The sequence below is a fragment of the Ictidomys tridecemlineatus genome, chromosome X (assembly GCF_052094955.1).
Source record: "Ictidomys tridecemlineatus isolate mIctTri1 chromosome X, mIctTri1.hap1, whole genome shotgun sequence".
NCBI lineage: Eukaryota > Metazoa > Chordata > Mammalia > Rodentia > Sciuridae > Ictidomys > Ictidomys tridecemlineatus.
The window spans coordinates 101015856-101028395 of NC_135493.1; the positions used below are offsets into that span (position 1 = coordinate 101015856).

A 12540-nucleotide genomic window follows, 5' to 3' on the forward strand; every position below is an offset into this window, starting at 1 on the left:
TCTCAAGGAAGTTATGGGCAACAGAAAAGCTTTTACTCAGAAAGACTCTAGAGCTCATGTGTTGGTCATTGGTAACAACCATTCATCCTTATCTCTAATGGTTTTGTGTACTTAAAAAAGGCTCAAGTGGATGTTCTTCCTTGGGGTATCTACTATATTTATACCATATACCCCAAGGGGGTATCTAACTATAAACTATAGTTATCTAACTATATCTAACTATAACTATAGTTACTTGTTAGCTGATAGTATAGTTACTTGGTAGTAGAAGAACCTGGAAACTCAACTGGGTTGGACACCAAAGTGACTCACTCACATGGCTAGCAGTTGCCTGCTGTCAGATCACTTGATATTATTTACTGAAGTATTTACCTATGGCCTCTTCATGTGGCTTGGACTTCTTGGAACATACTATTTTAAATGGATTCTAAGAGACAGCACCCTAAAAGTGAGGGTTCCAAAAAGACAGAAGTAGGAGCCATCAGGTCAGATACGGACTTTTGATGTAACTGATGGAGAATCGCTTCTACTGTAACTGTATTCTATTGTCCCAGGAAGTCCAAACACCAATTCAGATTTAAAGAAGTGAAGAAATAAACCCACTTAACAGGGGAGTGGTGAGAATAGCCTGTGTTGTGGGTACTGCAGTTACAGTCATCTTTGGGAAATAAATTCCAGTTCAAACTTTCTGTTAGTAGATTTTGCATTTTTTAAATCAGAACCATAAGCTAGAATTGCATAAGAACAATTTCAAAATACAGCTTTAAATATCCACTGAATTTGGCCAGACTTTTTACTGTTGGTTCTAAATATTTTAGAAGAAATCTAATGGATATATCTCTACACATGCATTTTCCATGTTCTAATTATTCATGAGGTTGATGGTGGCCAGAATTATGTGACACAGACATGGTTGTTATGTTCCATATTTTTGAAGGGGTTGAGCATTTCATAGATGAAAAGTATTGACCATAAATTTGCTATAGCATCTGCTACTCACTGCAATGTTTACTAATCAGTCACATTTCTACTTTACCACTTTCCCTGTGGCAACATTTAACCCCCCTGTATAAGTGTCACTCCATCTACATACTCCCACTAAATTTTGTAGATTATTCAGCATTTCTTGTTCTGAAAATATCATTGGATATCCAGATCAATTCCTATCCCCCAGATTATATGGGTTCTGAAGAATAAGAACATATCACTATTTCCACACATGATAGTTACTTAACCAATGAAAATATTATATATATATATATATATTAAAATATACATTTACCTTAGCCTATAATTTAAAGGCAGAATTTTTATTACTTAACTAATTCATAATTGATGTAACTTTGTGATTTTAGGATCATTATGCTACCGAATTATATTAAGATATGTCTGGAATTTGTAACCATACATCTGAAGGAACTCATCCAACACTGAGCCCATTTTCTTATTATAATTTTCATTACTCAATTGAAGGCTATATCTCTTTGTAGTAATTGCTAAGCAAAATCAATGATATTTTCTAATAACACGTACAAGAATTGACTTTAATTGTTAAAAATTATTGTATACTAATATACAGTACACAAATTGTTTTGCATGATAATTTTATGGGCACTGTGGTACATATTAAGATTATTCTTCTCTCATGTATGATGATCTGGCAATGAATTTTAAATTAAAACAACTTGACTACTAGCTGATTTTTGCTGGAGCTGACAGAAAGAAATGAATGAATTTATTAATTTGTTTTCTGCACACTGCAGGATTTGATAAATACCTATAACTGGGTTAAAAATTCATAAGTCAACTAAAAATATATTTTTGAGTGGAAATTTTAAGGTCCTTATTGAGTATAGAAAATATGGAAATAAAATTTACAGTTTCTCAGAGTTTATAAATGAATATCTGTAGGAAGCTATTAAGTGTCTATCAGACAAAGAGAAATGACAGTTGAGACATTTTACTTCTCTTTTCTAGATCTATAGTTTCCCTGAAATTTAAATGAAATATGGCAAAGAATGATTGAAGATCACTATTAAGGAACATTATTCATATGCAAATTTCTCATCATATATTATCCCTGTAAAACAGCTTATTTATAAATATTAACAACTTGTTATTGGTCATTTGGGGGTGTAATTTCAAAGATAAAACAGTATCACTTCTACATATTAGATATAAATGAAAATTCCCTGGTTGCAAATGATGTCTGACATAGCTGGTTGTTATCATTTAGTCAAAATGATCATTTAGTTTTCAGTATTATCCCAATAGGGAAGTAGTAAATGATTGAGTTTTTGATAATTTATGATAGGCAAGAAAGTGGTTACTATCATTTTAAAGGAGACTACATTTTAGTAATGGTTTAGGAGAGTTTTAAAATTCTATCTTCATGGAAAATGGATTGTCCTTTGTAGTAACATTCAGATTATTCTAGCTAATAATGCTGTTCTCCCAACAGAAAATCCAGTCAGAATTGACAAGTCATGAGATCAGTTTAGAAGAAATGAAGAAACATAACCAAGGAAAAGAGGCTACCCAAAGAGTTCTATCCCAAATTGATGTTGCACAGGTATATTTTATTGCATAAACTAAGGATCTTGTTTCATCTACACATTAAACTTCTAGTGTATATTAGGCGTGTTGATTTCTGCAACAGTGATATTGAAAGCATTATTCAAAAACTAGACTATAATGCCTCTGTGTGGGCTTTCTTGATTTGGTGCCTTTTAAAGATAAAATATTAACAGATTATTTTTTACTTCATATCAGACTAAGGAAAAACACTATTTTCTCAAATATGTGTATTCTTTTTGTTTGATGATTAGAAAAAATATTTACTTTTCATTTTTGGAAAGAAAATGCATTAATAAAAATATGACTGATTGTTTTATGGAAGGTAAAATAAAATTGGTGCCTCCTTACATTGTTTTTACAGAAAAAATTGCAGGATGTCTCTATGAAGTTTCGATTATTCCAGAAACCAGCTAATTTTGAACAGCGTCTAGAAGAAAGTAAAATGATTTTAGATGAAGTGAAGATGCACTTGCCTGCACTGGAAACAAAGAGTGTTGAACAGGAAGTAGTACAGTCACAGTTAAATCATTGTGTGGTATGTATACCTTGTGGCAAGTAACCAGCTATCCCTTGAATTTCCTTATTATGAAAATTGCTTTTAGATAACTGCAATAAATAAACTAATTAGGTTTAAGGTTAAGAACAAAAATTGGCCATGTATTGAGAGACAGTAACTCTTACTGTAATTGGAACCACTTAAATGCCATTCTTTAAGTGTCTTTTGAATGTCAAATTCTTCTAAGGACTATGAAGAATGCAGAAGAGGTCTTTATATGATTCTTATGGCACTTTCTACATATATTTAAATGAAAATCAAGAAAGGAAGCATATTGATCTATATGAAACTACTATATCACTAGTTTCAATATAAATAACGATTTCAGAAACAAAGGAGGCCATGTAAGCTAAGTAATGTACACAAGTCATCTCTATTCTTGAGGATAAGGATTACATAAGAGGATACAAAGACAAACAACTGTGAAGGGCATAGCAAGATTATATCCCAAGTACTCTTACTCCAAATTGTGTTTTAATTTGACTTTGGAATATGTTCTATTCTTTCTGTTATTAGAAATTCACCAAGTCAGGTGATCCCTTTGACAACATAAACTGGAGTGTGAGGGTGTCTAGGAAAACAATATAAGTATTATTATAACTGTATATTCAGAGTAATCATGGTTTAAATTCACCTAAAACGAACCACTGAATATTATTAGCATTAAAAGTGGAAATGTTTATTTAGCATTTTGTTCTTTATAAGTATTATATATATTATTAAGTATTATATATATGTGACCTTTCATCTAAGATAAATGAGTAAGATATTTTTCAATATAAAGAATAAGACATTTGGAAATATCTCTGATTCCAAAAGTCATATAATAGATTGCCATATAGCAAGAAATGATCTCAATGTTTCCAGATGCCTATATATTTTTTGACATCTTCTAAGACAGAAGGAAGATGAAGTAAAAGTAATCTGGAAAGCCCAAACATAAGTCATAATTATTGATAAAGGAATATTACCATCAGATATCAAACAGGGAATTAAGATGGAAATAGACTATGCCCATAGCCTTAATTAATCAGGAAAGTTTTCAGCCTTTACAAAGTGCTTCTTTTGCACATTGATTTTAAACTGAAAAGTGGAAACAAACCCAGTTTTATTCTGAGACTATTATCTACTAGCAAGTTTATTTCTTAGTAATAATAAGTAATTTGTGTTTAGTGCTGAACAAATTATATTATAAAACATTATATATAGTGTACATATACAAAAATACATGAACCTATACTACAAACACATATTTTTCCAGGAGAAATGAAAGATTAATTTATTTAATATTAAATTTAATGGTTAATTAAAAATAATTTGAGCTGGGCACAGTGGCATACATTCATAATCCCAGCGGCTCAAGAGGCTGAGGCAGGAGGAACATGATTTCAAAGCCAGCCTCAGCAACTTAGCAAGTTCCTAAGCAACTCAGTGAGACCCTGTCTCTAAATTTTATTTATATATATAGGCTGTGGATGTGGCTCAGTGGTTAAGTGCCTCAGTACCAAAAAGAAAAAAATTAGAATTAATATATTTAAATTTAGTTCCCACAATTCTTATATATGACAATATATTTTGAAACTATCATCTGAAAATTTTACCCTAAGCACCATGAGGACAACAGTGAACATGTTGATTTGATCACTACAGATTCCCTTGTGACTCAAATACTCTATGGTACATGATAGACACTAGTAAATATCCAGTGATTGAGTGAATTGATTCATCCAAACTCATGGCTACGATTATTTAATGCTTAACAAACAGAAATCTTGTAATATTTAGAATGACCTTTATGAGCTTGGACTAAAGAACTAAATATGTATGATGCACTCCTACTATAATAAGAAAAGCTGCAAATTATGCATGATTTTATATAATATATATATATATATAATCACAAATAGAAACATTAAATTAAAAGAAATGCAAACATTAGATATTAACAACAGCTGCAAATACTACATTAAAAATGGAAACCAAACAGCCTTAAGGTGAAACCCTGTATTTTTTAATATTATGAGTTGATTTTACATTGTTTCTTATGTTTCATTTTATATTTTAACTTAGAATTTGTATAAAAGTCTGAGTGAGGTGAAGTCTGAAGTGGAAATGGTGATAAAAACCGGACGTCAAATTGTACAGAAGAAGCAGACGGAAAACCCCAAAGAGCTTGATGAAAGAGTGACAGCTTTGAAATTGCATTATAATGAGCTGGGTGCGAAGGTGCGTGCATGTTGAGATCACAAACTACTTTTCCACTTTCCTTATAAACTGCACAGAAATCCTTGTTGTCATTCTCTTTGTCTTTTTTTCCTCACACAGGCATGTATTTTTTCATGTGTAATTTCTTTCTTTTTTTTTTCTAGTAATAGGGACTGAACCCAGGGGCAATCTACCACTGGCCTACATCCCCAGCCCTTTTCAAAATTTTTAATTTTGAGACAGGGTCTCGATATGTTGCTAAGGCTGGCCTCAAACTTGGGATCCTCTTGCACTAGCCTCCTGAGTTGCTGGAAATAGAGTCATGTGTCCCTGCACCCAGCTTATATGTAATTCTTAAGAAACAATAATTAATCAGTGAGGTTCACCTTGATACTATATTGAAAAGTATATGAACTCAGGGAGGTTTTTTAGGCCCATCAGGTAGTTATAAAAATGTTCCTTGTTTTAAATTTGCCTTGTTTCCTTTGTATATATCTATGTATGATGACTTGGAGACTGGTGAATATTATAAACTATCATGTATTTATAATTGTTCTAGTAGAGCTGACACTTTCCATGTAGATCATATTTAGTGTAATGAAATTGGCTCATGCCACAGAAATTATTTCCCCATGTGGCCATATCTTGTATAACCCACTCCACATAGCTAATGAGATAGTATGAATAGGCAGTTAAGTCCTTTATATCTTATATAAATATATAAGTCCTTTATATATTTATTGTAACTTTTATAGAGATTTATTGAATCTACAGATCACTTTGAGTAGTATGAACATTTTAGCTATGTCTTTATGAACATAGGATATATTTCAATTTATTTGTGTTTCTTCAATTTCTAGTCTTAGGACTGGAGATATAGCTCAGTGATAGAATCCTTGCCTAATGTGCACTGCCAAAAAAGTAGGGGGACAAAGAGGCAGAAATCTCTAGTCTCTAATTATAAATCAAATAACCTCTAATAATAATCCTAATGGTATAATTTATTAAATTAAGGAGACCTCTTATGTTTATACTCAACAGTTTATCATTCAATCAGGGTGCCTTACACTAAAATTGTGTCAATGAGTATCAATTTTATTTAGGGTTCTGGGGATCAAACTCAAAGTCACATAATGCTGTGTAAATATTCTGCCACTGGGCTACATCCCAAGCCCATTTTATTTTATTTTGAGACAGGATCTAGCTAAGTTACAGAGGTTGGCCTTGACCCTGTGATCCTCCTGCCTTTTAGCCTCCCCAGTAGCTGATATTACAGGTTTGCACAACTGCATCTAGCTGAGTCTATTTATTTAAGAAAAAAATATTTTGTAAAAGGTTATTTTCTCAGTTTACTTTTTCACATATAAATTGTTATGTGAGCTTTTCCTTGATATAAAATACTTACCCCCCAATTTTTGTCTTTGCAGCAGTAAATTTGACATAAAATGACATTGAGTGAATTGCTTAAAATTTAAAACCATAAAAGTAACATTATTAAACTACTAGTGCACTGAGTTTATTATTATTAAGAAATGAATGACTCCCATAATGATGTAAAGCTTTATTTATCCCTGAAAATATATATTTGAGAGCTGATATTTAGTTTTAGTCATTTGGCACTTAGTAATATCATTAAAGAAAAACAAAAGAAATACTGAGAAATTATACTTTAATAGCATTGCAGAGTACAGCAAAAAATAAACATAGAGCAAGAATTTATGTTTTAAGTAAATAGTAATTTAGAAACATTAATGATTAAGGGATCATGTGTAAATACTATCTCATAAAAAGACTATAAGTCATGTATTCTTTGGCTGAGGAAAAAAATATTGTCTGCATGTTGACTTTCAAGACATCTTCAAAAACAGTGCTTTTACTTAATAAAAGGAAAGGCACTAAAGCATATTGTTTAAAAATGGGGAACCCTTCTAATTTAAACATCACCAGAATTCACATAGTTGTATTTGTCTTGTATCTCATATATATACATATTATATATATATATATATATATATATATATATATATATATATATATTATTGTAACTTTTATAGAGATTTATTGAATCTCCAGATCACTTTGAGTAGTGATCTGGAGATTCAATAAATATACATGAATAACAATACTTATATCGTCTCCCAAATATAATGTTACATTTTTGTAGTAGATAACTCATGCTTCCATAACAAAATAGAGTAGACTAGGTAGCTTAAACACAGAAACTTATTTCTCTAAGTTCTGAAGGCTGGGAGTCCAAGATCAAGATGCCATCACAGTCAGTTCCAGATGAGGACTTTTAGTGGCTTGCAGATGGCAACCTTTTCACTGTGTTTACTTTGCAGAAAGACAGAAATCATTGTCTCCTTCTTATAATACCACCATCCTCTCAGATTAGAACCCCATATTTATGTTCTTATTTATCTGAATTATTTTCCAAAGACCAGATGTAGTGACTCAATTTAGTCATACAGGGGTTAGAATTTTAAAATATGAATTTGGATTGGCGGCTCAGGAGGCTGAAGCAAGAGGATCACAAGTTCAAAGCCAGCCTCAGCAAAACCTAGGAACTAAGCAACTCAGTAAGACCCTGTCTCTAAATAAAAAACAAAATAGGGCTGGGGATGTGGCTCAGTGTTCGAGTGCCCCTGAGTTCTATCCTCACCCCAAAATAAATAATTTTAAAAAATAATAAAAATAAAAATAAATAAAATATGAATTTATGGTTACACAATTAAGTCCATAGCATATTTCTTACAATAAACAATTATGTTATTTTTGCACATGGTCTTACCCACAGGCATCCAGAAAAGTCTATGGGGAGAGTAACTATGATAATGAGATTAAAATCATATGCTATTGATATAATGAGAGTAACTAAGAACAGAGCAGGGAGGAAGAGCAGGAAGAAAAGATTAACATTAAACAGAGACACGAGGTGGGAGGGAAAGGGAGAGAAAAGGGAAATTGCATGGAAATGGAGGGAGACCCTCATTGTTATACTAAATTACATATAAGAGGTTGTGAGGGGAATGGGATAATAAACAAGGAGGGAAATGAATTACAGTAGATGGGGTAGAGAGAGAAGATGGGAGGGGAGGGGAGGGGGGATAGTAGAGGATAGGAAAGGTAGCAGAATACAACAGTTACTAATAGGGCATTATGTAAAAATGTGGATGTGTAATTCTGCAATCTGTATTTGGGGTAAAAATGGGAGTTCATAACCCACTTGAATCTAATGTATGAAATATGATATGTCAAGAGCTTTGTAATGTTTGGAACAACCAATAAAAAATAAAATCATATGCTAAATATTTAAAGGCAAAATAAAAATAACAACTTATTATTTAATCAATAAAATAGTTTCTATATCTAATCAATTTTATTGAGAAATATTAAACCTAACACTTGTTGTAGTAATAACCATAATCCATTTTCTAAGTCGATCTATGCTTTGATTGTTATGAAAATATACACAAATAACAATACTTATATTGTCCCCCAAATATAATTGTAAGTATTCATAAAACAATGACTGCTGAAACATTTTACTGCAGGTGGCACTCTTTTAAATGTATCTATTCTCCACATGCATAAAAAAGTATAAAACTCAATTTTCCTTAAGGTGGCAGTGTCTCCTGATTTTTCAAAACCTATTTAGACAAAAACAAAATAAAACAAATAGAAATCAATAATGCATTAGCTCTGGGAAGATAGAGTTTCTTTGAAATATTAAATCTAGAATCCTTTTCTACCAATAGTATATAGAAAAATAATAACTATGCATATAAACACACCATAAGGTATGCTTTTTCCTCCCCCCCACAAATAAAATCCTTGCAGTCAAAAGGGCAGATATTATTACTACTCCTAAAGGAAAAATAGAAGGGAAAAATCAGTTAAAAAAATGAATTTGCAACCTCAAAAACTAAGTATTTTTTTAAATGCATACATACCTCTTGTAAAGGAACTAATAAACTTGGTTGAATATTTTGAATTTATATTTGAGTTTCAGGATGTTTATTCTAATTTTAGCATTTTCAGTTCTTTATGCATATCTTTACCTTTGATGTTCTTTTAATGCTTATAGATGCATTCTCTTTTGGTTGTATGCATGTATACAATTTGTGTGTGTGTGTGTGTGTGTGTGTGTGTGTGTGTACTAGTGCTACTTATTACATCTAGGGCATGTTGTTCAACTGGGCAATTGTAGTGGCGGTGGTGTTACTGTTTTAACCAATTTCCTTATGGGTGAGATTAATTTGAAATCTACTTTTCAGATCACTTAGTAACAAAGCCAAATCTTTTCAAGATTTTCTTTACCAGTAAAGTAATAAATTTAATATGGCATAAACTTTTGCCATGAACTTTCAGTTACCAGTTTCTTTGAGCCATCCCAGAATGGAAATAAAGAAGTAATTTAAGTGTTACGATATGTCAATCTATTTCAAACTGTTGCCTATTTTGACCCTCAGCATAACCCTATCTGCCAAACAGAACAATTCCATTTGATGGATGTGAAAATAGGAAGATGAGGTATCTTCCCTCAAATCACAGGCAGGTTAAAACTACACTAGGCATCATAGAGTCTAACATGCATATGCTTTATTATACTGCCTCTATTGAGTCAAATATTATAAATCTTATGCTAAGTTTCCCAGCCTCCATGACAGAATGTTTTTTTTTTCCTATAGTTAAAACACATAACAATCAAAACAGAAACTTTAATTTCTTTACTGGTTATCATTCCTGACTTGCAATTAATACTTTTTTGGGTTTTCATTCATTGCTTTATTTAACTTGTACAATATAGTGTGAGATGTTTCTTCATTCAAGGAAATATATGGAGTGTAACACAATAATATAAAGAGCCATGAGTGGAGGAAACTTGTCTTTGAGTATTTACAATTTATCTGGTTTTGCTAATGAGTTGACTACTGTTTAGGAAAAGACCCTGGGATTCTTATTAAATTGACCAACAAACTTAAAAAATATACAAACATTCTGGGAAGATGGTAGAGAAATACAAGTTAATTCATTCTCTTTGTGAGAATGTGAAATAATTTATTTTTAGGGGGTTTTGGGGTTTTTAAATAATATTTTTAGTTGTTGATAAACCTTTATTTTATTTATTTATATGTGGTACTGAGAATTGAACACAGTGCCTCACACATGCCAAACAAGTGCGCTACTACTGGGCCACAACCCCAGCCTGGGTTTTGGTTTTAAACACTGAATAGAAGAGCAGAGAAGATTAAGACATGATTTTCTCTATTGATGAGAGTGAAAATTTTGTTTTCTTATTCATTTTTCCCCCTATTTTGTGGTAATTACATTTAAGGAGGAAGAAACCTAATCTTGTTGTATACAAAAGCAATGCACTTTAAAATTGTATTGATGATGAAATTGAAAATATCACACAAATACTTTTGCTTTTTGAAAGGAATATGATTTCTCCATTTTGATACCTTACTTGCAAGAACAGGCCTCATTTATGTATAGAAGATTATAAACTTGCTTGCCTATCTCTTTGACAAATGACTCTAGGTTTTCTACAAGAAATGGGACATATTTCATTTTGACTTATATCATTCCATTTATTACAAATTTTGTCCATAAATTATTTTTATTCATATTAGAGACAAGCTTATATGGATTTTTTTCTCTACTATGACAGCAGATATAAGATACTATCTTTTGGACAAGAAATCTTATCTGCTAAAGGCTGTTTTTATTTACTTTTAATGTGCAGAATACATTATTTTTTTCTAAAACACAATTTTAAGATATGGAAGGAAATTGTTAATTTAAAATGACAGAAATATGAAAGTTCCAATTAAGTAGCTGTAAGTAAACATGAGTTGGAAAGTAAACCATATTACATTTTATTATCTTTCATTTCAGGTAACAGAAAGAAAACAGCAGTTGGAGAAATGCTTGAAGTTGTCCCGTAAGATGCGGAAGGAAATGAATGTCTTGACAGAATGGCTGGCAGCTACAGATATGGAATTGACAAAGAGATCAGCAGTTGAAGGAATGCCTAGTAATTTGGATTCTGAAATTGCCTGGGGAAAGGTAAAACACATATCACTGCAGGTTATATTTAACATATGAAAACATAGTAATATGATTTTATAAGAAAGTATTAATGTGAAACAATAATAGAATTATAAATATTATCTTGCTTAATTTTTCCCTCTCCTCAAAGATTAAATAGTAGTTTTTGTATATTTCAAGACTATAATAAAGCCAGTGGTAAGTTTTAGCAAGAGTCTCCTCAAAGTTTATTTGGAATCAAGTTGGTTATAAATAAGTTCTTAAGATAGATAGATAGATAGATAGATATTGATATAGATATAGATAGATCTTAAGAACTTTATATATGTATACCCACACACATATATACACACATATATATACATATATGTATATATTTTATTGCTCAGCTAGTCAGTTGAGAAATGAGGCTTTATATTCTACTAGCATACCTAAGAACAGACTGCACAGGTGAACACTGTATACAACCATGAAATGGAGAAGATCATAGTGACTGCGGACAATTGGACTGGACAGAACTTGAAAGATCAGCAAATTGACAAGGTCATAATAATAAAAAAAATCTCTAGTGATTTGTATCATTTCCATCACCAAAGGCCATGGGGTGTCCTTTCATTATCACCTGATAAATTCTTACTATTTCTCTGACAGCCAATCAGACATTTATCGCTGCCTAGAATTTAAGGTAATGGCACTCATAGCTTAATTTTTTTCCAGATGATTTGTTACTAGATTATTTGAAAGTGTGCTGATATAAAGGGAATTTGTGATATTAATAGCATATTTCCCATCTCAAACTTTTCCAAGGCATTAGAATATTTTGTTAAAAAAATAAATATGTAATAGAATAAGAGCCATCTTGATTTTTAAAAAAATTAAAAGACATGGATGCGTGCATTAACTAGGTTTTTAAAAAGATCTATGGTTTATTTTTAATTCAGTGTGTCTATTCAAATTATTCATAGTTGGAAAATTTTAAGTACATCATATAGCAACTTACAATCATAATGAAACCCAAACTGAAAACTGTTTTATTTATGTAGGTTTAGAGGATAACTAGTGGTTAAAAGTTTAACACAAAAAATTTCAAATAAGTAGTAGTGAATAAAATTAATTTTCTTCCCATTGAAAATAGATTAAGTGGTATA

The 12540-nt window shown here is 31.3% G+C and overlaps 1 protein-coding gene across 17 annotated transcripts in view; it reads left to right on the forward strand.

Annotated features, from left to right (window-relative positions):
- Dmd (dystrophin) overlaps positions 1-12540 on the forward strand; it is a 2094227-nt gene that overhangs the window by 867959 nt on the left and 1213728 nt on the right. For all 17 annotated transcript variants that reach the window (XM_078034984.1, XM_078034996.1, XM_078034982.1 and 14 more), the window contains 4 exons: positions 2462-2572; positions 2939-3112; positions 5204-5359; positions 11240-11410. In XM_078034984.1, the coding sequence (XP_077891110.1) occupies positions 2462-2572; positions 2939-3112; positions 5204-5359; positions 11240-11410 (612 nt within the window). The remainder of the gene's footprint in view (positions 1-2461; positions 2573-2938; positions 3113-5203; positions 5360-11239; positions 11411-12540) is intronic.